General features: G+C 41.4%; 1 protein-coding gene across 3 annotated transcripts in view; it reads right to left on the minus strand.

The window, feature by feature from the left end:
* The window catches only part of LOC309407560 (BEN domain-containing protein 5), a gene marked incomplete at its 5' end in the record, with an annotated part of 952,618 nt that overhangs the window by 382,557 nt on the left and 542,657 nt on the right, over positions 1-27,404 (minus strand). Inside the window, one exon of one of the 3 annotated variants that reach the window (XM_082003110.1) lies at positions 5,770-6,165. The exons of the other annotated variants lie outside the window; for them this stretch is intronic. Coding sequence (XP_081859236.1) covers positions 5,770-5,986 — 217 coding nt within the window. Of the gene's footprint in view, positions 1-5,769; positions 6,166-27,404 lie in introns of those variants that run through there. 3 annotated transcript variants of the gene reach the window in all.

Here is a 27,404-nt window from a genome sequence, read left to right on the forward strand (position 1 = left end):
GCCACTTAAGCTTTGTGCAAATGTGCCACATTAAGACTTAAATGCTGAACAAACAGAAATGACATGAAAAAAAACCAAAAATTGTGCCTTTGTATAAGCCCTTCATATCTCACATATGCTCCTCCAGTAGAATTTAGAAGGAAAATAAATACCCTATACTTCATCTGGAAAGAGTTAAAAACAAACCAGAAATGGATCAAACACAAAATGAGCTTGAAATAATTTAGCTTTAAATATTCTGTATGAATGCTGCCACATTTGTATTCAGGACTGTATTTAAGAGAGTGTGATGTAGTAACTCTGTTACACAAAATGATTTGGTGAACCTCTCCATACAGTCATATCTTTCCCCCGCTGAAAAGGTGACACAGCAGTAGCATGCCAGTTAAGTATCTGACAAAGCAGGGCAAGCACCTCAAATATCACAGTAGAAAGTTTAAAAAAAAAAAAAAAAAAAAAAAAATCGTATTTTGAACAAGGTTACTTCAGCACTGCCTAACCTGCTGGGCTTACTTTCTCTCCATGACCGCAGAGGGCCATTCACATGGCAAGACCTGATGCCCAGGTACAGCAGATAAATAATGCAGTTAGGAAGAGCTGGACTTGCTGCTCAAGAGCAGCGACACACAAGCTCATCCACAGGTGCTCCAGATCTATCAGAGGAAAAATCAAACAGATGGAAAAGAGTCTGTGAGGAACCACTACCAATACTGAAAGGTTTCTTACAGCCTCCTCCTGGCACTTCTTTACTCAGGGCAACACTTGGGATCAACCAAGAAGCAGTTGCAGGCATTTTGATTTTTTTCCTGGGGGCATTTCTCCCCAGGTCCCTGTCACACACCATACGAGTTGCGTATCATGATATAGGATAGACCTAGAGCTTTCTAGGAACAAAGAGTTAGCAAATGCTGTCCCTGCTACAACAGTTCATTCCGTCTACAGACTGTCCTGGGAAAGGAAATGCAACATGTGGGCCATGTATGAACGTGGGATGGAACATGGGTACAGTGGCCACAGTTACAACCTGCTCTACGCACTCCAACTCCCCAAGCTGTCTGAATAGCACAAGGAAAAAAAAATGCACAAATACACACAAAACTACAGAAATACCAATAAAAGCTTCACATTAACGTTACACGTCAAGACCACCTCCTGACCTAAATTGTGTATATTCTTGATATAATCCAAGACCTCATCTTGTAAATTTTCACCTAATTCCAGCACTTGACAAAGGGTCTTTCCTCCATCAAATACCCATATCGAACAAGCCCACTTCAACTTCAACTTCTTAGTGTATATCCACCCTCAACCTTACTCAAAACTTAGTCCTAGAATAATTTAATTTAAAATTGTTCTGGGAACAGAGATTTTACATCTTTCTGAAATAAACAGCAAACTACCCCACCACAAGCTGTAAAGGCTTTTAAAGATTTAAAATATTGCCTAACCTATTTTAATAAGAAGTGGAACGTAACATTTTATAAAGGGGCAAGAAAGAATATGGATGCACACATGTATTAACAGGTCTGATGTTGCAGCTAGGGAACTGCCATGAGAATCTGACAGAGATGCATTTGTTACAATTGCATGGGTAGGAAATGTTGAGGGCAGCAGCTAGAGAGAACAATTACTTACTGTAGTCAGGTAAGAATGTCTCCAGTTAGAAGATAGTCACTATTAACTTGTTAACAAACATAGCCCGAAGTAGTGAACTTTAAAAAGTCCCTGAACCTCAGTTCATTCCACCAAATACTCATCACTTTTTGCAAAGCAAGCAAAGGCTCCAACAGGGTCACCTAAGGATCATGCTAGCTCCTATAAGGTGCATATGCTTATAAACAAAATTCTACCAATGACTATATTGGACAAGTGTGAAAAAGATGCAAGTGGCACATGTATTTCCAGAAGAGGGACCAGAAAAACAGCTTTTCAGCATTTTGAGGAGAGGACAGAAAACAAGCAAAAAGCAAGGGTGTGGATGATCAGACTCAAATGCTTCCTGAAAAGCCATCTACTATTTCTGTATTCTCAACAACACAGACCAGTTAACATGCCACCTCAAAAAACTGCTATATAGTGAAACTCTAGCCTGTTGGGCTGTATTTTCCATTCAAGAGGTAAATAAAATTATTCCTTTATCACTATATAACATCAGTTGCCTGTTAACCAAATGTTGAACTTGTTATGGCAGAAAACATTCATTTTAATAAGCCTTCTATGGCTTGAAGGTCTAGAACTGTCTTAGTCAGGGCTTAACCTGTCTGGTTTGAGCCCTAGTCTTTGGCTAACTTTTTCAAAAGTCAAAGTTTTCCAGACCAACACATACCGCCACTATCAGCAGTTCCCAAACATATATGCACACAAACACAAGAAAAGTGTACAGCTGCTCAGAGTTCATCGATCACTCCGCTGTAATACTCCTACATATTACTTAAGTATTCAAAAGAAGAGTCTTTATCTCTTCAACACATCAAGTCTATCACAATTACTCGATACTCTGAGCATGCCCAACACACCTCCCTCTTTTGTTCTTTTTAAATTTGTGACACCTTTACAGCAGTTCTCCCTCCTCTGCAATAACAATAATATTTCTCGCAAGTGTACAGGCTTCCAACCATCCAACCTCGCCACAAAGGATCAAGGAATTGCTTCTAGACTCTCAAATGAGGACAATTGTTTCATGAACTCTTTACACATCCAATACTCAAAAAAACCATTGTACTATGGGCATGAACATGTATTTATCCCTGTGTGAACTCCTATTTTACAAGGGTAAGAGTCTGAAAAGTATCTAAATATCTTTAAACATAATAGGGAAGGAAAACTCTTTTCAAAAGAAAAAGTCATGATGCTAATATTGGTCTTGTATCTGTGTTCTTCCTCTACTCCTTCTTTTTTTAGACCGCTAGAGATGAAAACCAAGTGGATCTGTTTCTCAGACTGTGATTAACTCCCACTGCATGGACAGTGTTTGATCACGAAAATATAGATAAATAGGTACAACTTTGCTTACTTGAGCAGCCTTGTTAAATCAGTGAAAGAAAATTGGGTACCATTCAAACTGTGAAAGAATACTGTGCAGGCTCAAAAAAAGAAAAAAAAGGACAACATTATCCACCCTTATTCTTTGTTATCGTTTGTTTGTTTAATTTAGTATCTGTACCATGACTTTGATCCTGAAGCCTGTTCCTAATGGGGAATCTTTGGACCAAAGCAGTAAATCCTTAAAGTTGCTAATGTACTAATTTGTGCGGGTGAGGGTTCCTTCCAAAGATTCAAAATCAGCTATGTAGATTTTACATATAAATGCAGCTTTATACACATTATTTACCTTACTACTAAGGTAGGTTGGAATATTTTAGAATGAAAAGTTCTACACTTGTCTGTGAAACGTTACAGCAGACTTGCAAAATTATTTTTTAAACTAAATAAGCAGTTTGCATAACATCAGACTTGTAATGTTTGCCATAAAAAGCTGCCATAATCTGTAAAAATAGAGTTGTCACTATAAACCAAAAATTGTGCTAACATATCTTCATGAGAGATCAACTTTTCCCCTGGAAGTTTTTAACCATAATAAAAACAAACAGCAATATCAAAAATGTGGGGAGAAGTAACAACTTTAAAAAGTAACCCTTTGTATGCAACATACATTTAATTAAATTATTAAGTATTTTTACATGGTGCAGGGTGGAAAGAAGAACAGAAGTAAGGATTCATTTGGTGTTCAGGTGAGAAGTTTACACCAGAGCTATAGTCGGACATATTGAGATGTGACAGATGTAATAAAGACAGTTGTATGTTTCTTTGTGTTCCTGGCTCAGCAGGAGAATTTCCTGCAGAAATTAAGATCTCTGGGGAGCAATTAGTGCAAATCACTAATACCGGTAACAAGTCTTGTTTTCTGAAGAAAACAGCATATATTGGTTTGTTGTGGTTCAAGAGAGATGAAACAAAGGGAAACTGTATAGATGAACACTTCTCTTCAGTACGTACAGACTCCTCCTGGAACAAGGGAATTGAGAAAGCAGGTGTACTTTCTGCTGGAAAACTGACACAACCTGGTAGGCTCAACTTGTGAGCACAACACCTATTACTAAGTATTCCTCTGAAACTCTTCAATTACATTGAGATGAACATGAGGAACAGAAAGGGCAGTGCTACTGCAGTTCCCCAGTGAGAAAGAAGAAGGTGAAGCCCAACTGGGATGCCTTTGAGAAGAGGCCAAGCAAACCCTGAATGGTGACACCGTCTTCCATGGATGTGACAGGTAACTTGCACGAAATACTTCATATACCAATTCTCCTCTGCTACGGACAGGACAGACAAAACACAGGCTGGCTTAGGACAACGAGGACTTAGTGGGAGAAGCCACTCTGCTGGCAGGCTTAGTAGTTTTCCTGAACTCCTGGAGTTGCAAATATTCAGAAATTGGAAAAGCTTTTACAGGGAAATGACATGCATGTTTGTCTATTTCTTGTTCTTTCCAGGCATCCATTTAGGGCCACAACTGGAAACAGGATAATGGTAAAAGTCACAGTCCGAGTCAATAGACCACCACCAGCTTGAACTGGCTTAAGAAATGTTATTTTCAAAAATAAAATTAAAAAATACTAGTTTTATGTGACTTTAACATCAAGTTACTCCAAGTTTAGAGATGAGAACTCAGTGTTGCCCTCTCAGAACTTGAACCAGACAGCAGAGTTTATTAAGCCCATTCCATATTTGGGGAAACAGACGTAACCAGTATTTCTCCCCAAGTGGAAATGCCCTCTTTGCTACCCAGACGGACATTTCAAATGGTTGTCGCCATCCTTCAACAGCCTATTAAGCAACTCCACACTAGCCAGTAATTTGCTACAAACGTCAAACTTCCTTCCTATGACAACCCTGACTATGGGAGCGTGTTTTCTGCGGCTGCAAAGAAAACACAGAAAGTCTTCAAGGCAACATGCTGCCAAAGAGTTGTGATTTGGGGGAAGACATTGCCAGAACCACTACCTCAGAAGGGCTGAAGTAATTTAGGTGGCCAAAATATAGGTTTATTTCTTAATATGCACTTGAATTGGTTCTCTTAGCTAGAGAGACATTTGTAAGTTAAACATGAAACAAACCAAATGTAGCAAAACCAAGCTTAACAAGCGTAGTATCTAAAGGTCTGGTTCCACTATTACCTTCCAATTTGTGAAGTCACTTAAACTAACAAAGCGGATATAAAACAGTACGCCTCCAATTCGGCAACACGCTGCCAAACTGCAAAGGTATATAAATGACTCCATGCACCATAAATACACTGTATACGAAACCCTTTACTTTTTTTTTTTTGTAAGTTTCTGACCTCACCCCCGCCGCGGTGTAACGACGGGCACTACCAGGGGCTCACGACTGTTTTGGAAGCCGCTCCGGAGGGGCGCCCCGCCCGAGAACTCACGCGGGAGCGCGGCGCTGCCCGGCTGGGCGCAGCCGCCCCGTGGGACACCATCCCCCCCGCCCCAGCGAGCCCTCCCCGGGCCCGGGGCCACTCAGGCCCCGCAGCGCTGCCGGAGGGGGTGGGAGAAGCTCTTCCCCGCGCCCCCACCCGCCCCGATCTCTGTCCTCCCGCCTCACCGCGCCCCCCGCCCGCCATGTGCCGCCCGGGCTCTGAGCATGTGTCGGCGCGATGCCGCCCCCTCCCCTCCCCCTCCTCAGCGGGGAGGGGGCGGCATTTGGGGGCTTCCCCTGGCCCGCCCCCCCCCCCTTCCCCCGCGGCCCGGCCCGGCCCGCCCTCACCTGCCAGCGCCAGGATCTGGGCCTTGTGGAGCAGCAGGCGGTCGCCCCACTCGCCGGGGCTCTCGTCGTCGTCCTCCGCCTCCTCGGGGTTGCGGTACACCGTGTAGACCTTTTGGTTGTCGAAGTCGAGCTGGGACGTGGGGCTGAAGTCCTGGACGCAGGAGACGGGCAGCGCGTAGCAGACGTTGTCCTCCAGGAACCGCACAAAGGCGTACATGGTGCGGCGGGCGGGGCGGCCGCGCCGGTCCCGCGCTCCCCGCTCTGTTATTGTTCCTCAAAATCCGCCTCTGCGCTCGGCTGAGCTCGCCTGGCCGCGCCGCCAGCCGGGCAGCCGCCAGCGCCGGGCAGACACGAGCAATCCAACGCGGAGCGACGCGAGTCGGGCTGCCGCGCGGCGAGGCGAGGGGTGGCTGGGGGCCGGGGCCGGGTGGCGGCGGGCCGCGGGAGGAGCAGCCCCCGCCCGGCTCCCCCGCCTCGGCCCGCCCGGGGCCCATGCGGAAACACCCCTTCCGGCGGCCCTGGGCGCCTCCCGGCCCCTCCGCGGGGCGCGGGCTCGCGTCAACTCGCCGCCCGGCAGGCCCGGGCCTGCCCCGGCTCCCCGGGAGCGGCTTCACGCCTCCGCCGCGGAGGGTGTTGGTGCGGGCGGCGAGGCGGGGCGGGCAGGTGCCTACGCCCGGGAGGCTTTCGAGGGTACAGGCGGGCGGGGTGTCAGCTCGTCCTCGCCAGGCACCTGTGTCAGGGCGACGGCTTCCACCCCTCGGCCTCGGCGCGGCTGGGTCTGGCGGGCTTGCAGTCGTCCCCAGTAAAGGCCCGGGAAGCTCTATTTCCAAGTCAAAAACTCCTTGCACCTGTCTCAGAGAAAGAGGTGATGCACAGCGAGGTCTGCTTCTAGGCCTGGGCAGTGCCAGCGAGTGCAGATAGAAGGGGTAGGAGGGACCCGTGAGAGGCTATGGCTGTGTGAGGAGACCAGATCCTACACTGCCAACCAACAGAACACAGAACCCCATGCTCATCTGCCAAGTTTCAACAGAATTTGAACATCTGTGTTTACCTGAAGGTCTTCAGGGTAATGCAGAACCACCTGCACTCAATAGTGGTGTCCAGTGGTGATTGCTGGAAGAACTCAAAGCTTCCCTGCCCTCTGCCACGACAGCACAGAGAGTTGAGAAATTCTGTGCAGGTGTATAAGAACAAGGTTAGATGTGTTGCCAGTTGTAGCACAAATTCCCAAGCTTTTGGAGACACCTACATAATGACTGTGGATGTTTTGAGCTTCCTGTATGAAAAAAGAACAATGTGACAAACTTCTTACGGTTCACTGCAAACTTTTATCCAGGTTTCTGGTGCTGAGTTCTGTTTGAACCAGTCAATCATAGGAACAGAATAGCGCATGTAGAATTATTTAAAGGAAAAAAAAATAATCGCAGAACGAGTAATAAACAGCAAGAAAGGGGCATCACTGGTTTTCAGTTTGCAAAAGGCCAACACGAAACCAACATATATTATCTTTTCTGGTTTGCATATCCCTAAGTGTTTGCGGTACTATCTGTACCCATTACATTGAGTTGAACCACACTGGACTTGTTTTTCCTAGTTATCTTGTGTAGACTTTTTAGTACATGGGAACAGATCACAAGTAGGAAAACCTGAAGGAAAATTTTGACTGAGCACCGGCATAGGTTGCCCAGAGAGCTTGTGGAGTTTCCAACCTTGGAGATAACTCAAAAGCCATCTGGACATGGTCCTGGACAACCTATTCCTGGTGGCCCTGCTTGAGCAGGGGGCTGGACAAGATGACCTCCCAAGGCCCCTTCCAATGTCAGCCATTCTGTGAAAGTATCAGGAATTTATAGTTGTGCCCAGCAGAAGTTTGTCTGTCTCCTAAGCAACACATGAAAACATAAGGAACGCATACAGGTATAGTTAAGTGGATGTAAATATTTCAGTAACAAGCTGTAAACTTCCCATGCAATAATGGCAGCTTTATTATTTTAGCAATTACAGAGTTTTGCAAATACTTCAGTTTAAGATTGGGGATTTAAATGGCAGTACTTTATGTTAACAATAAAGTATTGCCAGACTGGTATGTAATTACAGGCAAATATAAGTCGGCTACAAAATATGGATGACAAATGTATTCTGGTAGCTAGGCTGCAAGGGAAATGAAATTCCAGAAAAGATTGTGTTGCTGATCAAACAATAACAGCTGCTGTAGGGATCCTATCTCGTCTACCTCGTGTTACAATGGGGGTAGATGGAGCTGCAGGAAGATGACAGGACAGCCTGATACTGGAATTACTTCATGGACACTGTTAAAATTACATGAAGGACAATTTTGTCCCATGATGTTCAGTGGCTAGTGAGGGATTCAGTACACCGACTCTTACCAGGGTTGTATTTTGTCCACAGCTGAATTCTATTAGCGACATCTACGACTGCTGTCGAGGGAAAGGAACGCAGGAAAATGGCGAAACTGGAAGTAACGGGAAACGAAGAGGAGCTAAGGATTCAAAAATTAGGTTGACTTGGAAGGGGAAAGATCTCTTCAGGTACCAAAGAGGCCTGGGTAATTTGCCCCAGTGAAAAAAAAATGAAAGACTTCATGTGAGGGCAACTAGTGTCATAGTGGGGGGTTTTTTGTTTGGGGTTTTTTTTGGAGGGGGAAAGGAACACTAAACTGGTATTTGCAACATTTTACATTTGAAGGTTCAATTGCAGCAAAGGCTGTAAAGATCTTTGTATCATCAGATTGGAAAAAAGGTTTCAAATCCTTTAAGAAAAGCTGTTTCATCGTTCTCCACTGAAGGACATTTTTGGGAACAGATTAAGGGTCAGGTTGATAAATGCGTGTTTACACTTGGTCCCTAGCACACAAACTGAGCCAGAAGGCATTATAATGCTAAAGAATTAATAATGATCCCATACATTTCTCTTCTGCCTACAAGGAACAGTGTAAATTTCTGGCTTTAAAATCTATAAATAATCTGCACTGGTTAGCTGTGAAGCTGAGATCCAAGAAAAAAGATCCATTTAAGCACAGAATGAAACACTAGTATTGTCACTCCTTTCCTTTAGACCTTTCCCATTTCTACTAACGGTTAGCCAGCTGTTTTAACACTGAGGTTAGCTTGAGGTTTAAAGATGTAGAGCTATTTTAAAGGTGTAGATTTTAAAACATTGTTAGGGGAATTACTGGATCCTCACCACATTTAAATCCTCTACCAAGTCCAGCCTTTTAGAAACAACACAACCCTGCTGAGAAGTAAATTGTCATAGTTTCGAAATACAAATTAAGCCTCAGCTTAAAAAGTAAAAGTGTCACTCCAAGAGTCAGGAAACCACAAAGCACAGTCACAGCCCTTGTGGGACTCCTTAGTGACTGTTTCCTGGAACACTACCTGTATTTTGCTGCTGTTATTTTTCTTGAAAAGTAAAAAAAAGTGTTAAAGCAAAAGCTGATGCCTGCTGTTTTGATGTGCACTCTATGTTTTCACTTAAAGATACAAAATGAAAAGCTAATAGTACCAATCATAGTTATGCAGGTGCTAAATCTCTGTCACAGCAAAACATTAAAATTGGGCTCATCAGTCACATTAGTTCCATGTTTAATACAAACCCTCGAAGGACACCATATTGTTTTTAAATCTACTGATGAAGAAATTCCCATTTTCTTTTACCATTCAAGAGGAGGGGCTTCACTACTACCCAACTACTCAGGAATAACGGTACACCGGACTACTGCTAGGAATCCCTACACATTCAATATACGGTTTAGAAAACTTTGTTGTCTTCTTGGGAATTGATTTATCCCCCAAGCAGTGCATTTCTTACACAGTTGTTTTCAAGTTCAAATACACCATGAAGGAAAGATATATTCACAATTTTTTTAGGTAACACTGTATTTCAACAATGGTGTTTAAAGTCTTAAAGCTTAAAGAATAACTCTAATAACAATGCAGAAGAATTGAAGGCTATTCAAAGGGTTATGTATGTACCCGCATACAATCTACTCACAATCGGGTTAATTTTTACCAAGAATATGAAATAAGGTGATCAGAAGATATCTCTGTTCCCTAGTATCTCATATTTTATCTTATGATAAAGTGCAAGATAAAGTCATTTCAGGTATAAATGAATCTTCCTCTGAACAAAGTCATATACAGCTTCTAGGTGTTTTGAGATACAGAGGGTGATTGGAAGGGAGGAATCTACTAGCTAGACTAGTATCTACACAGATAGATATCTATATAATTTGAAATAATTTTTAACTCTCAAGACGCTCTTGCCACACTCTGCTTTCAGCGTCACAATGATTACATATAAAATTCAAAGAAACAACAACAACAAAAAAAGAGGTCCAGTTCCCGTATGACCCTAGAAGATGGACAAGAAAATATTTGTGTCCACATATAATTTCCAAAGCACTCCAATACCAAGAAAATAGTATGGGAACCTAGAATACATAGATAAATTCTTAAAATTTAATCTATTGAAATCTATGTCCTTAAACCATCCTCAGAAGAGGAAGGGTGTCACTGCAAAGCTATTTAGTCCCAATTCCTGAGAGTGATCTAGCCTTTCTTGAGGCTGAGGATAATACTTAATCATCTTTTACATTAAACTGTCACACCCTAACAGAATATTCTTTCAAAGAAATGAAACCTAAGGAACACCTTATGGATCCATTCACATAGGAGACACTTATTTCCCATCTGGTACGTTCTGTAGCACGAAAAGGTAATGATTAAGCTAAAGTGACCACTGGAGAAGGCACTTTCCTCTCTCTTAATGACTGGCTGGAGAAACCAAGGGCCAAAGAAAAAGCCAGCCAGTCATTAACTGCTAAAAATTCCTTACCTAAAGGTCATTATTACTATTATAAAACTGGAAAATGAAAAAGTAATTATTTTCTTTGGGTTTTTATATGTATTGAAAAGAGAAAATTCCACTGTCTGTTGCTGTGGATACTGGTCTGTAAGATACTTATCCTTCCCATTCTGGCAGGCTATGCAATGGATAGATCTGGGACTGGCAACCCTTCAAGAATGTGTACCAGACTGTATTTTCTTTTTCCAAATTACAGGTTAAACGTGCCCACAGAAAGTCAACAGGAATCAGGAGACGCTGCCAGTCAGCACTATCTTGCCTCGGTGTGAGGCAGTAATTCTCCCCACTCTCACCCGGTCCTTTGCTCAGTGGGAGCCAGAAGCTGGGTTGTCTGGGAACTGCAAATGACTCTCAAATAGTCGTGACTTTCAGCTCCCACCCTGCTGTATACCGTTCAAAATCTTGCTCAATACCATCTTCTGCACTCAGGCAGTATGCTGTTTTCCATGCTGTAAACTTCTTGCCTGAGAGGAAAATAGGAAAGACATTTTCCTTGAGCTGACTCATGCATGGACTCACCTTTAAAACATGTAATGTTGGTACCACTGCCACCATCTTCAAGAACTGCTCTGAAGACAGTATTGCTGTTGCAGCCCAAATGAGCTTTATTGCTACTACCGTCCACTGATGGCTTCAGCCTATATATTTTCACTCTATCTGGAAATTTGATGTGAGATTTTCCCTTTTTTTTAAACCAGACTTTTCCTTGGCTCTTGACAGACATTTTACTAATGTGACTCTAAAAGTAGCTTTACATATAGATTTTGCACCACTGCAAGAATTTGATTCCTTGCACCTTAGGTGCCGAAGAGATTTGGCAAGGACTAAAGTCTTTTTGTAACCTTTGGGCTTCAGTGTAAAATGCCATTACTAGACAGTGCGAGTGATTATGTTATGCTTTAGACAGAGCTTCTGAGTAAGATGGTATTAACGTCCCTTTTTCATAATATTTCCATTTTGGTTTTCTGTTCTCACATCTGTATGGTGCTGTTCTGTCTTGAACCGGCATTTGTATCTCATACTGGCAGGTAAAATGATCCTGCAGCCCTTTTCGGTATAGGCCTATTCTGCTTGAGAGGTTCACACGAGTAATACGATATGCACAGAAGAAAAAGAGATCAACTGCTACTGACTGCATTTTTTCCAGAATGGTACCTCCACATTCTCACATTTCCACTTTCCTGATTTCAGTGGGCGGCTGGACAGGCTCTAGAGTTGGTTTTTGCTGTTTTGGAAGGTTCTTGACAATCAGCAGCAGCAGGAATGGGATTGCATAAATGAGGGCAGAGATGTATTTTCATGCCCCGGCACTTTTTAATTCATACTCTTTCTAATCCCTTTCAGGGCTGGCTATATTTCAATATAAAGTGAGTTTTTAGGAAATACTCCCAGGAATTTGTGCTCACTTCTCACAACTTCAGAAAACAAGGCTAGAGTTTTCTACTTCTAATGAAAGTCACAATCAGAGGTGGACCAGCAGCTCTTCTGAAGAGCATCAACTAATGTGAGCACGTAAAATCCTGTTGTGGAAGGTGAGTGGGAGATAACAGCAGGAATAATCCTCAGGATATTTCAGAAAAGTGCCTTCCTCAGCTGTGTCTTGTTAATAATCACATTTAAATTAAAAGAACATAATTCTTCACCATTGGCAAACTAAATGCTGAAACTGCTGGGAACTGAAAGTGCAAGTGCTCACTGATACAGAAACGTTCACTATACTCCTAAAACCAGACATCTTTCTCATTTGTGAGTTACAAATGAAGTTGCACCTGGTCTGTGCTAGTAGGTGAATTTGAAAAAAAAACAACACACAACAAGCAAATGTTAACTGAAAGGAGTTGCTGTCACCCAACTCCCAAAAAATCATACCGTGGAATAACTGTGATAGACCCCATCAGGAATTTCAGTTCTTCAAGGAAGAGTAACCCCTTTTATCTCACACAGCATAGAAAATTGGCATTCATCTTTGCCCCACTTACAAGGAAGGTGTTCCCTCAAAACAGAAAATGGCACTGGAAACCGATAACCCAAGAGGTGTTTGAAACCTCAAGGAGCTTCGTGCTTTGCTAGTATTTTCCACAAAAGCCTGAGCAACAACTATTATGCAATAATATTTAACATTCAGGGGAATCAGGATGGTTTTTACTGTGTGATCAGAAAGGAGGGCCCTTCATAGGCTGTGACAGTATTCCTCAAAACAAAGAAACCTTTGTCACATGAAGAAATATCTTGTACTAGAATACCCTAGGGAAACTATAGTTTTGGGTTTTTTTAAACAAAGATGGGAATTTTCAAGTTCGAGGTTCCCTTTAAGTACTGATACATGAATATGTTTAAGGATGCTCTATCAGGTTCATGCATGAAATGTCATCCAGCCGTTAGTATATTTCTATGCAAATACAGCTGTGAAAGCTAATGACTGAAATCTGCATTTTTTTCACATTTCCAGCATATTATACAACTTCTCATTCGTTCCTGTGTTGTAACTCACATTAGCCTCTCGTATCAGTAAAACAAAGCTCAGGTTATATTGCCTCCTGCTTAAATTCTGTACAAACATCAAAGCTGGACATTTGAATAAGCAATTTAATGTACACATTTTTATTCAGTTCAATATACTGATATTCTCCTGGTAGGAATAAAAATTCTGCAAGATGACTGCAGAGAAACACACCATTCAGAATATGAATTGGAATATTCTCGCAATGCTTTTCAACGAGGATGGTGTGATATTAAGATTAGATCCTGCATATAATCAAATTTTGATGCTTGTACACACAGTCTGGTATTTCTTTTCCTTTATAAGATTTGTATGCAAAAACACAGCACTCCAATATTTTGAACATACACCCTCTGCAGATACTACACAGTCCAAACCGACGAAAAAATAACGTCAATGAAAATAAGAAACTGTCTGGGGCGCTGCGGTGTACAGACTTTGCTAAATTCATCAAAACTAGCTATACTATTCTGAGGACAGAAAATATTGCAAAACCAGCCTTTCCAGAACAGCTAGAGTAAACAGGGCTTGTGTCCATCCCTGAGTTCAGTCTTGGTGTATAGATTGACTTTTTGGGAGCTGTAAATATTTCCATAATCTTTCGAATTCTCTGATATGATACACACAGAATTTCTTCCAAATGGCCTGTATTTTCCAAATTCGTTCCCATTTTATTTACCACCATTTTATTTTATTTAAGAGGTAATAAAATAGAAAGGATAAGATAGGTGGGGAGACAACAGGGATTATATTACAAGCAAAAGGTGGCACTACTGAGAATATATCACAGTATTTAGTGAACATAAATATAAAGCATACCTACAGTTTTTATCCAAAAATACAAGAGAGAAAAGACCACAGAGCAAAGGAAGTCTGAATTTTGTTTAAGGGCTAAAACAGAAGCAGCAGAGTGCAGTAGCTCAGGATATTGCTTTAAATAGTTAACTGGTTGGGAAGTAAGCTAATAATGGTTTAGATAAATTTTTACCTATGAAAAGTGCTGAATTGATGCATTTCTTAACAAGTAAGGACAGTTCAGTAGACACCATTATCTGCCTTGCCTCTGACCTGGAGGGACTATCTCTACAATGAAAGGCAAGTCTCCAAGGGCAAGGCAGTCTTTAATCCCACAGCGTGATTACTAACAAGGACACCAATTATAATTTATCAAAAAGGGGAGAGAGCAGTTTCATTATACTGATGCTTCTATATATACCTTCATGATCAGCTACCGCCCACAGAGGCTTTTCACTAATTTTACACACCACATGTGACACAAATATGTTGATTTTCTGTGGTATCTCCAAAATTCACTGAAATCACTCCTGACCACTATCACAGGTGTTGTGTTTTGGTTTTTTTTTTTTAAAACTCTTAATCAAAAAGAACAAGGACAGAAACCTCACACCTCACTTTGTGAAATGGACTCAGAGAGGTTGGACCTAGAAAGGACTTCGATGGACCTCAAATACCTATATACAGCTTTACAATCCAAGAAACACCACAGAGTTATTGCTTACCCTGCAGGGCTGTCTCAGAACAAGATCTCAGATACCATCTGCACTCAGTGTGGAAGCCGCCAAAATCCCATCCGCAGAAACCGTGGAGCACAGAGCGTTGTAACTCCCATCCTCTTCTGGAGAGAAGATTGAAAGAGGATACCTCCATCTTCTTACTTTAACAGCCTGAAATTCTCACCTGAAGGTAGGTATATGTAAACCTCCTTTCAAAACACAGGCGAAGGGAGATTTCCTTCAAAATCAACCAGCAAGACCAGGAGGACTCGACAATGACGTCTCCCATCTTTTATTGATAAACTTCTCACTGGGGCCCTTGCCTGACAAGTGAGATGCCTGGCTTTGGTTCCCCCATCTGGCTGAAGGGGTTCAGACCCCAACTCGGCATCTCCAGTTGTAAAAATCCCTTTTTTCATCGAGACACACAGAATTCCCTCAAGTCAAGCCCCCCAGGAAAGGAATGCATGTGTCTCCCAGTCTCAGGCTCAGTGTGTTATGCTCAAGTTGACTTCTTACTGATCACTTCTAAAGGTAAAAGCACAGCAGGTGACCAAACTACTGCAGGGTAACGTATTTCTTCCACTGAGAGCAAACTACTTTGAATTAACTCATGTTTATCAATTGTAAGAGCACATACATGGGCAGTTACTGTAAATCAGCGGATTTGTGGGACACGTGTTATTCCTCAGTAATTTATTTAGGCGTCTGTATTCTAGAGAGAAAAGTATTGCTGAAGTGGGGAGTAAAAAATGTAAATAACAATTAGACTTACTCTTAAATGCCTTAAATAGCTCCAAGGTTATGTTTTCTCTGACAAAATATTCTCAGTGAGCATACTTGCTGCTCTTACAGCACATTGCATGTTTTTGCTTGCTCAGGGTTTGGGTTTTTTACACCTTCAGATTTTAAGACAATCAGAAGTGGAAAAAACCTGTTTACATATGAATGCCTCACTTTAATTGTTTTACATTTGGGGTTTTATTTAATTGTGGTCCTTGCTGAAATAGCAAGATCAATATAAAATCCATGCATAGGAAGGCTAAGAAGAAAGCTAGAATTGCCTCTGTCTTAAAAATTTCTCTAAAATGGCAGCTATGTCTTTGGGATATTATTTAACGAACACCAGTGGAAGGCTGTCAGTAATCAGTATTGCCAAGGGTTTATTTACTTGGAAGTAACATGGGTTTCAGTATCTAACTTTCATCTTCGCAGCTTAGAAGTTTTGGTACTACTGATAAAATCTACCAAGTTCTCTCCAGGCAATTAAAATATATTCTATAGTTTAACCTTTGGATGATGTATAAATACACATAGACACTCCTACAAGGCAATTTGTCTGCCAATCTGGAAAATGCTAACATTATAGTCAATAAGTCAACAGTCTGCAATGTTAAATTATGAAATCAGAAAGAAATCTAGTTCACATTCAACCCAGATATAAAGATCATAAGGATTTCCAATTTTCTGTGTGGGACAGTAAATTTCAAAGATGACTGTATTCTGCCCCAATAATCACGATTCGCACAGCATGTTCAGGTATTGTTGGAGAGATTAAAAACACAAAAACAGAGCAGAACAGCTCAGCATCAGATAATCACAAGCAATTCTATGTCAGCAACAGACAGCTGGAGACATATGCCAACAATACTGCAAAAGTGGTAAAATGGAGATTTCGTGACAGCAAGGACGTGGGATTCACACATTAAGCTAAAACTCAACCAAAAACATTGAGATTGTTGTTCACAAGTAACAGCTCTCTGTCATAGTGTTCAGAAAGTCTACCATTTGGCGTAAAAATATTTAATGCAAAAATAAAGCAGAAGAAAGTATTTTTTTATCTCTTTAATGTTTTGCATGTTGAACCACTGTATGCTTTCAGTGTTATTATCTTGGACAAAGATATCAGAATATTTTTTTCCAGGTCAGCTGGAAGAGCTGTCCAGTTATGTTCCCAACTCATGTTTTGAGAAATTTTGTGTGAAAAAGCAGTTTGATGGAATTTTATTTAAGAATATTTGTTTAAATTTTTTTGCTTCAAAATACAGTTTAGGAGAAAATGAACAGCACTGTTTCGTTTCAGTTGACGAAGCTCGAGTCTTTCGGTTATTCTCTTCCCCTTGAGTTTCAAGTGTCTATCAACTGTTATACTTCTTTGATACTCATTCCCATCTATCCTTGCTTTTCTCTTTCACTTTTTTAATTTGAACATCTACTGCTAAAAAGTCAGTCAGTCAAAAAAAAAAGGCTGAAAAAATCCTTTTATATTTCTTGTGAATCAGAAGAGAGAACAGGGAAAAATATTTAGACTTGTGAAGCAAAAAATAATCTACCTTTCCACTGCTTTCTCTCAGAGCCTCCCTTACAGCCACCCTCAAAGCCTATCCTTCCTTTACTCGTAGTCGACTATGTAAAATCAGGATAAAAAAAGTCAAGAATCTGAAGCTAAGAAAACCCGTTTCCTACTTTCACAAACAAACATTTCTCAGAAAACCCTTTGTATGTTGGATTTCCTATAAAAATGGAAAACAGCTTGAAAATATTCACGAGGCTTCTGATGAATTCACATTCCCTGCATATGAACAACAGTTTCAAAGCGATGTTTTATAAAGGTAGTTTGGCCTGAACATTTTCTGATTTTATTGCTGAGGCTCTGCCTTTGTATCGCAAGCGTTTTGTCCTGGGATCCTTCTGTGATAAGATTCCTGAAGCTGCAACTCTCAGAGAGGGTGATGGAGACAAGTGACTTGTGAAGAAACTAAGGCCCCAGCCCCTGAGGTCTTTGTATTTTGGACTAGGAGTTTGATGCAGATTGAAGAACCATGTAATGCTTGAGGCGCTGATGAAAGATTTTGAAAAACCAATGCAATAGCAGGCGTCAGCAGGGAGCGGCAGATAGATTGCAACAACAAATGCCAAAAAGTTCTGAAAAGAACAAAAATGTAGTGCTGACTAAAAGCAATGAAGAAGAAAAGAAGGAAAGGATGCTAAGAGCTTGCAGGCCTCTGACAACTTGCCTGCATATCGATGTGTATCTGAGGTAATTAATCAAGCAATTTTCATAACTGTTTTTTACATGGATGCATAAACTTTGATGATGCTATTCAGTCTAGTTCAGTAGATGGGGCTGACAGGATCTACCCTAAACTTCAATGCACTAAAACTTGAGCAGCTCATTGAAGCTCATCTTTTGGGTCAACGGAGGGCCAGCACCTCCAGAGGAGAGATCGCCCAACGATTTGGGAATAGGAAGAACAACCGTCTCCTGAACTGATTATATGTTCCTCAATATGTAGCATAGACTGGACACCCAGTATTGGTGTGCCCGAAGCAAGAGAGAATGACCTTCACCCAGCGCATCCTCCTTCCCCCCTAAATTAATACCTCAGTTAATATGGTAGCTTTTTTAAACACAGGCACGCAAACTCTAGTTTTGGGATGTAGTGAGCCACAAACCTGTCTGAAAGGACGCGCAAAGCCAGCGTACCCAGCCCCGAGAGGCTCACCGGGATACAGCGATGTTCTAGCATCACAGAGCCCATGCAGCGCCTGTCTGCTGTCACAGGGGAATGTGGCTGAAACAATCCTACATCTGATGATGAAAGACTGTTTTAACTTCTGTTTGGGGTCACTACCATGCAAAATACATTACAGCAGCCTCAGTGCTTCTCTCATCTCCAGCTGGAAGCCAAGCCATCAGATCAGCCCTACCAGAGAAACACTGAAGCCACCTTGCAGCCTCACCTTACCCAAGCCAAAATGCTGACCGCTGCAAAAAACATGAATCGGGAGTAAAACAGAGCGTTGAGTGCATTAATCAAAATGATCACTGTTGCAAGATCTGCTAAGAACAAAGAAAACAAATCCAAGGAAAGTCAACACTAGAAACTATTTGTAAGGCTCCATGAGTCAGCTAATGAAATAACTGTCAATTGTAGACACGAACCTTTTGTGCTTTCACACAATTTAAATATAAAGTAATTTGCATTCAGGAATCCAAGTCTCCCTGAAAAAAGATTAACAATAGGGTTCACTTTCTTTCCACAATGTCTTTTTTCCCCTCCCTTCCCCCTAGGGGGGCTCTGATAAGGTCACCTTATTAATGCAGATCTCTGTTTTTCAGAAAGCAGCCAGGAATTTAACTGTTTCACTGTGAAATGATCTATGAGACGAGAACAGTCCATTTTTTACCCTTGATTGATCATTTCAGCACGTATAACAGCAAATCCTAAGGGATACCACTCAAATCCCCACTTCAGAATGACCTAGAGACTCAACGCTAAAAAGTGTTGCGCTCCACTACACAATCCCTCATCTTTTTTTCTTAACTTAGCATTTTCCACAGAACATAATAAAGTTGCCTTGCATCATTACAGTTCTCTGTCAAAAAAAACCATGTTACAAATAAGCAAAAAGTTTTAACAGCTGACAGTTGGGTGCCACTACAGCCAGCAGAGGAACCGAGGCATCCAGTGGTTAATACCTTTCCTCAGACCCAAAGGCAGGAGCAGGTCTGTGATCTCAATTCTGGTGTCACGGCTTCTCATTTCCTTCCCTGGCCACCAGACACCTGTTTCCCTGCTCTTAATCGACTCTGATGAGAACTGCCTAGTGCCAAAATCAGAGGCTCTGACTCCTATATGCTGAGTTGAAAATAAAGTTATTCTCCCTTTTTTTTAAATTATTTACCATTTATAAACTTCATCTCAACTCCACTGTCAGGTTATTCTTCTCTGTTCTATGCACTTTCAGCCAACTAATCTTCATTTTGCCTTTTTTTGGTGACTTTTTGCTGACGTGTACAGAGTCCTTAAATAAATCATTATGAATATAAATAGCAATGGCTGGATTACAAAGGATTCTGGAACATTTGTGATAGTAAATTAGCCGGCAGGCAAACCTACAGCTGCCAACAGCTGATGTAATATTTTATAGTATTGTTTTCTAGATTGCGTAAGGGAGAATTATTGTCCTTTCAGCTTCGTTCTCTGTTTCTTTCAATCTGTCAAACAGTTCAACAATTTGAGAAATTCAACACAGAAAAACACCTGGTGGAATTTACAGGCAAAGGTTCTCTACGCTTATAAATCCCAAATATCATATACGTAGGCTGGGGGAGATACAAGTCTGAGACAGAAGCAGCAGTTAGAATTTGGGATAGAAACTGCAGGGACATCTTTCCATTCTCAAGAGTATTTCTAAACAGATGGACTTTACATCCACAGAAGGAGCTACCACACCAAGAAACATTTGACACAACTTTCCCCCATTTTTCTTCCTATCCTTTGTTCATAAATGCTAAACTCGAACCGACTGTTGTGTCATGATAGCGCAATCTATAAATTCCTGTAATCAACCGATGGAACAATTTTAATTATAGAGACTTTGTATCAGCCACACGCATCTTTACATCCCTTTATAAAATGCTGACACGCTCCCCATCTGAAAGGGATTACAATCATAGAGGATGATCCTGAAAATGCCTGCTATTGAATGTAGCATTTGCTATCATGAGTAAGCCCACTGAAGCTACCAGCAGCTCACATGGCTGGGACAAAAAGCTCTGATTCACATACATGACTAACAAAGATATTCAGGCCACAACATTTTCTACCTGACTGTGCTTTTGCAGGCTGAGATTTAGAGGGCTGATGCTTTCAGACTTGCGAAACAGCCCGGGACAGCAGCCTGGCTGTGAGATGATGCCGGTGAGAAGTGCAGGAACAGGTAGTGGTTCCGCTCAGAAATAAGCTTAAAGAAGGAAGACAAAATTTGGAAAGCCGTAGCAGGAAGGCATCAGGTAGTTACATTATGATGATGATGGAGACGAAGTTGAGATGAGAGGAGTATACAGCGTAGAATCAATACAGGAGATAATTGCAGAGGTGTACCAAAGACAAGATTTGGATTACGTGGGACTTAGACAGCAGGGACAGAAGGCTCAGTGCTAATATAGAAAAGATGGAGAAGCAATGAAAGGATTCAAAGAGCAAGAGGTTTCATTGTGAGCGGAAGGAGAAGTGATTTTTAGCCACTCTGTTGCACTTCGGTAGTAGCTGTTGGTCCCAAGCCAGGATATAGAAAGTAACATCCACAAAAATGGCTCATAAAGACCCCTGATTACAGAATAGACAGTCTGCTAGACTGGTTTCTGATCTGTGTGCCTCTTTGGGCAAGCGTGTATGCAGCGTAAGTCATGCGATGAAGCAACCTTACAAATACCATATTTAAGTCGTTCATGTAGTGAGCAGCCTGAGATGAAATGCCCTTGAAAGGAATATGCTGTTCCCTGGTACAACGTTACCTGCCTTTCACTTGTCTCATTTTTAGAGACTGATTTTAGTCTTCGGGAGCTACGAGTGGCACATGTTGTAGGTATTTTGCCTACGGTGTGCTATTTCATTAACTGAATGTTACTTAACAAAATCTTGCAGTTTCAGAAGGCGCACTATAATAAATTATTTGTAGGTTATCACTGATGGATAAAATACATAAAATCCACTGAAAGCATCAACTGTCATTCAACAATAGCATGGCCTGAATATTTATTACCTTTTATTTACATTATGTCTATTCTATTTCATGGACAGGTAAGAATTCTAAGACACATTAAAAAATCGTTTCCAGTATTAAACATCCACGATGTTAAAATCAATCTCTTTTCATTCCCACCCAAAATAAAAGCAATTCTCTTCCCACCTATGCCCCTGAATTAGTAAAGACCTGAATTTAGGGAGAGTTCTTGCTACAGTCTCTGAGTATTATCCAACTCTCATTCTTCCACATGCAATAAAAAACTCCCTAAAAAGTCACCAACACCACGCAACAGTCTGAGGGCAGAATAAAGCAAGAACGTGAGATTCCTGTAACAATGATTAGCTGTAGTGGAGAGCATTATAAGGTCAAATTTCTGGTTGCTAGTCTGGGTGACTATTTTTACGGCGCAGTGTAACTGAGAAAGGGGCTGCTGACTATTCTAAGATTTGTGTTAAGGCTCTTGGTATGCCCACTGTGAACGAGAGCCTTCCCAACAGCACAACACCACATGGAGCTGCCTTTCCCTTAGTTTTCTGGAATAAATCACTGCCTGTTGATCATTAAAAATATACATTCAAGAACATGCTATGTAAATACTAGCTACATTATTCTGAAACCTACTTATATTTCCCTAAGCGTTGTGTTGGTTTTTTTAAAGGCTGTTACTACATTGCTGAGAGATAAGGGTCTTTGGGGTTACAAAGTCTACGCACAGCAACTTTTATATGAAACACCAAAGAGAAGTATGGCTAGCAAAGATGTAAAAACAAAGGAAAGAGAAAGATATTTTTAAATTCCTCCTGCAAAACACAGCTTGAAGTCACAAAAATGTCCCTATTATGAGAAGTAACGTTCACTTGTGTTCAAAAATTTTTAAAGAATAAACTAAATGAAAAAGGAAGGGATTAAATGAGATCTTAAGTTGGTTCAAGATAGTTGCAACGATGCAAGCTAAAAGGTTTTTACTGTTCATTTCTTTGCAGCAACACTAAATTGCATAAACATGGGGAAGTTGGGTAGAAACGAGGAATGATAATAAGTCAAAATACAACTAGGCAACAAATGTGGAGAGCTCACAGCGAGCTTATATTGTGAAATATAAAGCACTACGGCAGAGACAAGGGAGGTGGAATGGTTGCACTTCCTGTAACAAAATACATAATTTTGTACACGTTTCTGTCATTGGGTTGGTTTTTAGTTTTGTTTGTAATTTGCATGCGATATCCTGAGTTGAGCCTGGGTTTCACTGAAGTAAAGAGACTAATTTTTTAATGACCTTCACCTGCTGCTTATACAGTGGTCTCTTAGGTCCATAAGGGGTTTGAAGGTACAATGGAAAAATAAAAACAAGCGAAATCATAAGAACAAGCCTAACTGGATTAAAATAAATAAGCCTAAGTATGCTGTTGTTGGCAACTTTTTGAATTATTGTTTTTGAATTTAAACTGACATGCCTCCATGTACTTTAAACTGCTTTAGTGCAGTAAAGCAGTTTAAAGCTAATACAGTAATTTAAGGGCTCAACTCCCTCCTTAACATAAAACCACAGTGTTTTGATCCGTTGAAACTTGGGAAATTAGTATTGATACATTTGAGTAGCTGACAGGTCTTAAGTAGCAACAATCACAAACACTGCACACACGCTACTAGATTTATTTGTCAAAGTCCATGCTTTTTAAATCTGAGTAAAAATGGATTTTGTAAACTGATTGAGATTAATTAAAGGTATAACTCAGGGAAGGAAAAAAATGAATCACCGCACATTTATTTTCAGCTCATTTTTCACTGGGCAGTTTGCAGGTCTAACGAGCAGAAGCTACTGACACAGCATGCAAACATTTCTGCTTTCACATCAGGGAGAGAGGGATTGTTTTTTCTCATTTTTCTTTACTTCGGCTACCTGAAAGCTAGGTGTCTGTTCCACGAGGTTCCTGCAAAGGCACCAGAGAAAAAAGTACATTTCTGGGGAGAAACTGATGTTACCTACCTTAGGAAAGAGTAAGTTGCTCTCTGGAAAGTCTGAGAAAATAGTCTCTGCACGGAATTTCTCAGAAGTCAGAAGGCAAATATAGAAGAGTTTAAAATATATATATATGAAACTTCCATATTTGTTCACATATTTTTTTAATGCTTGAGATTATAAACACTGAAGAAGAAAAAACATGATGTAAATTGTATGGACTTCAGCAAGGGGTCCCAGGCTGCAGTGTCCCGGTGCAAGCCTATGGCCTTTGCTAGTTCCCCACCAGGTTTTTTGTACAACTGATTTTTTTACTGTAATTGAAAAACCAAAACCAAAACAACCCACCCAACCAAACAACAACATATTTGTATTTAGAACGACTCAATAACTGTAAATTGATACCCCAGGAAGTGGCTGAAGTGACCAGTTTACCCCATGCAGATCTGTCTCATGCCGTTCCTCCATTACAGCACCATGCAGACAGGGAGCGTTGGGCAGGATCCAGCCCTTGAGCCCCTTACCCCAGTCCCTGCTGCTGTTCTGTAGAAGAGGGGGACCGCTGTCATACAGCAAACACCTTTCACACAGGTGGTCAAGACCCCTCAGCCCCTGACGTGACGGGGCCGCGATAACTTGTGGCAGCAGCAACCTGAATTTTTCTTGCAATTAAGAGCAGCTATTCCTTCCCCTTCCTGGAAGCAGCATTGTCTGTGGGACAGACCAGGGAAGCTCAGGAAGGTAACTTGGAGCGGGTGAGAAGATGGGACGTGGTCCCTAGGATAGATGGAGGTGAGAAGTGAGTACTAAACCAGCAAAAACATGACTGGTTCTCTTACGCGGCGTGAAACCCAGCAGAGATACTAGGGCTTAACATGACACTGAGAAACATCAGAATTATCAGTTGTGTCCAGACCTAAGCACAAAATATTATTTATCAAAATATTGGGCAAAAACCTTAATGTTAGAACGGGCAGCTAGGAACGAGATGAAATGACTCCTTTTTAAATGTAATGTTATCCAAAAAGTTCCTTCAGTTGTTTTTTTTTCTTTTCCCTCAGTGTTTCAAAGAGCTTGTTAACAGACTTCTCAAAGCCCGTGCCACTGCAGTCTGCGCCAGCGCCCCTGCTCAAGGGAGCCAGTCCTCAAAGGCAGCACATTCGAACAACAGAAACGAATGGAAAGTGAAAAGAAAATTCAAGTCAGAGCTGCTGTTTATGCCCAGTTGTTCTGGTACTGCTCTCCTGGGAACACTGTGCTCCCCGTCAGCATCTGCAGAAAGAGACTCTCGCTACCCTCCCGCCAGGCCAAAAAGGATAATCTATCTCAGTGCCTGTGAAAATCACATAATCCTTTGCCATCAGGATTAATATCCAATGCTGCGCCAGCCCGACGCGTATGGGATGAAGCCTGACGCTTCTTGTTATAAAGGTCACGTGTGGAAACAATCTCTGCAGTCCCCAAACCAGAACCCACAGCTGACAAATTTCCATGCCCCCCACTATATGTGTTGAAGAGGGAATCTTCATCATCGTAATTTTTATTTATTCCTGGGAACAATTTTCACCTGGCAAGCTTAGAGCCTGCATCTGAGTAGGTTTGTTCCAGCTACAGCAATAGTCTAATCGGGGTAAACCTAATGGCAGCATCTCTCTCTCCTTCCCTAGGCAGTTCAGCTGCTGGCTGTCCCCCTGCAGAGATACCTGTTGTGATTCTTGCAGGAGAAAAATGACCCATTTTCAGGTACACACAAAGAAGCATTACAAAATAAACCAAACTACTGCCTGCAGTTCATCACAAGTTACAGAAACCTCATCACCTGCAGAAAATGTGTTATTACATATATGAGACAAATCATAACTGAAGGTTGGAGGCTCAGTAGTCATAAATTCAGGCACAACCAGTAAGGAAATATATTTTCCCACGTTCATTTTTAGCCAACGGTATGTGAACAGCAGTTTGAAAAGCAGGTGAAGCAAGTAGACTTGGAACAACTACACGTTCAAATGACATAAGGATGGGATCAGGTCTTGTTATGTATTCATCTTCTTCTACCTTGTTAAAGTCTAATCCAACTTGCACCATCTTCAAGATCTGGAGCAGGCCCAGAAGAGCAAATCAAGCTTTCCTAGATGGCACAGAGCAGGCAGGTCCTGCCGTTTGGGATTATTAAAAGATCCCATTTTACATCCTAACCCTGCAGGCAGAAACAAGTCTGCAAGTCACCTTACATGAAGATGGGGAAGAAGGTGTTACACCATTAAAAGCTAGTCTAGTGTTTCTAAGTGTAGGCATACACATTAACTAATTGAATCACTGTTGTCTTATCTTGAGAAGCCAACCTGCAGTTACTCCAGATTAAATTGCAAATGTTCACCATCTTTGAAATAGTAATGTAAATTTGAAGTTGGGGACTGGCCTTTTGGTAGGTTTGAACTGTTCTCTCTGCGCTCCAGGCTTGCAAACAGTCAGTATTACTCTGATTGCTCAGATTGCTGAACCCAGAATATCTATCCATACTGGTATTTTGCCATTGTTTGTCACCTCCAGCTTCAACGTTTCGTAATTTTTCATAACAGTTCAATATTTCATAAACAATGTACCTTAGGAAATAATAGCTATACATACATCTTACTGACACTGTAGGCATCAGCTTACTAACAGCATTTCATAGACACCAAACAATTCATAATAAATGGCAGAATTAGGAAATAAGTTATCCAGACTGAGTATCCTGTTCCTCCTCCTCCATCATTTTCAGGGACTCTGTCATTGGTATCAGGCTGAAGAGACCACAAAAATATTGTAGAACAGGATTAAAATTCAGAATGAGCATGACAAATTGGAGAAAGAGCCTGACGAAAAAATGGTGACAGATCAATAAGGACAAGGTTATACATAAGGAATAACTAACTGAACAAATACAGGCTAGAAGACAACTTTTGAGAGAAAGATTTTGTAAGAAAAACTGTGGCATATTTTAAATCAGAAACTCAACACAAGTCAACGGCATCAAACTTTACAAATGAGGCAAATATTAAATGTGGGATTTCATCTGCTCACTTTGTTCAGCATTTATAAGGCCTTAGTTGGAGCAGCGAAGGAAGTGTTCTGCAGGGAGTCCGGAAGAGAGCAAGGAAGTTTACAGAGGTGACACACCACGAATGGCTGGAAGGAGTGAGGCTGTTTGGTCTCAAGAAGAGCAAACCTGAGATGTTTAAAAGTTCGTTGCAAAAAAGGAAAGGAATGATTTATTCTCTGTAGTGGAGAGGGCAGAAGGAATGGACTTTTTATTTCAGTGAGGTAAATTTGGTTTAGACATCAGTAGACCACTCTGACCTGAGACCGGCAAGATACCATGGCTACTTGCTACAAAGCACGGGGGATCTCTTCCCCAGGGTCAGAGAAACATCCCTGAAGCATGGTACAGGTTCCCCTGGCTTGGGTTGGATATTGGACCAGATGACAACTCCAGGAATCTCCTGGGACGACTGCCAAAGACTCTGTGGCATGGTCACTGGTTAGGTGCTAACATAAAGGAAACCATTTACAGTAAACGGTCACGCTTCTCTGGTCCTACAAATCCCTGGAATTCCACTGTATATTCCCGAGTGCCTTTGAACCCAGGCACCTGGCACTTCACGGGGGGACCAGAAGTATGATAGTGGGAGGTTTCCTCCTGTATTTTGCCTGCAGCAAATACAAATACATCCTTGTGCCGCGTGGCCTTGCACACCTTGCAGCGTGGGAGAATATTGTCACATCACCATCAGGCAGAGAAGTCAAACAGGCTCCTTCGGACACCGCGGGGGTCTACAGGCAGCGGAGTTAAAGACACTACATAGCACTGCGGTCACACCAGTCACAGCCTGGGAACATACCAATTCCTGGGCTTGCTCCCATGGACAGGCTAGGAAGTACAGATGTAGCTTATATGAAAGAAGCTACTCCAGCAGGAGAAAATAGGAGGAATATAAGCAATGGACCGAAACGGTATGTTGATGGCAGGTGTGTCAAATACTCCTGTTCTTTAGTCAATGACAAACCAACTCAATATATTTGCTGTGAAGGAGGGAGAGGAAAGATGGAAATAACAAAATGAACCCTGGAGGGAAAAAAAAAGATCCTTTTTAATGTTTTTTGTGACCCATATTTTTAAGCATTTATTCACATTGACTTTAAAGGAGAGAAATACACATAATTTGCACTTTGGGATAAGTTGAAGGTGTCCATGCAA

This window comes from Phaethon aethereus (assembly GCF_964289735.1).
Source record: "Phaethon aethereus genome assembly, chromosome: 8".
Classification (NCBI taxonomy): Eukaryota; Metazoa; Chordata; class Aves; order Phaethontiformes; family Phaethontidae; genus Phaethon; species Phaethon aethereus.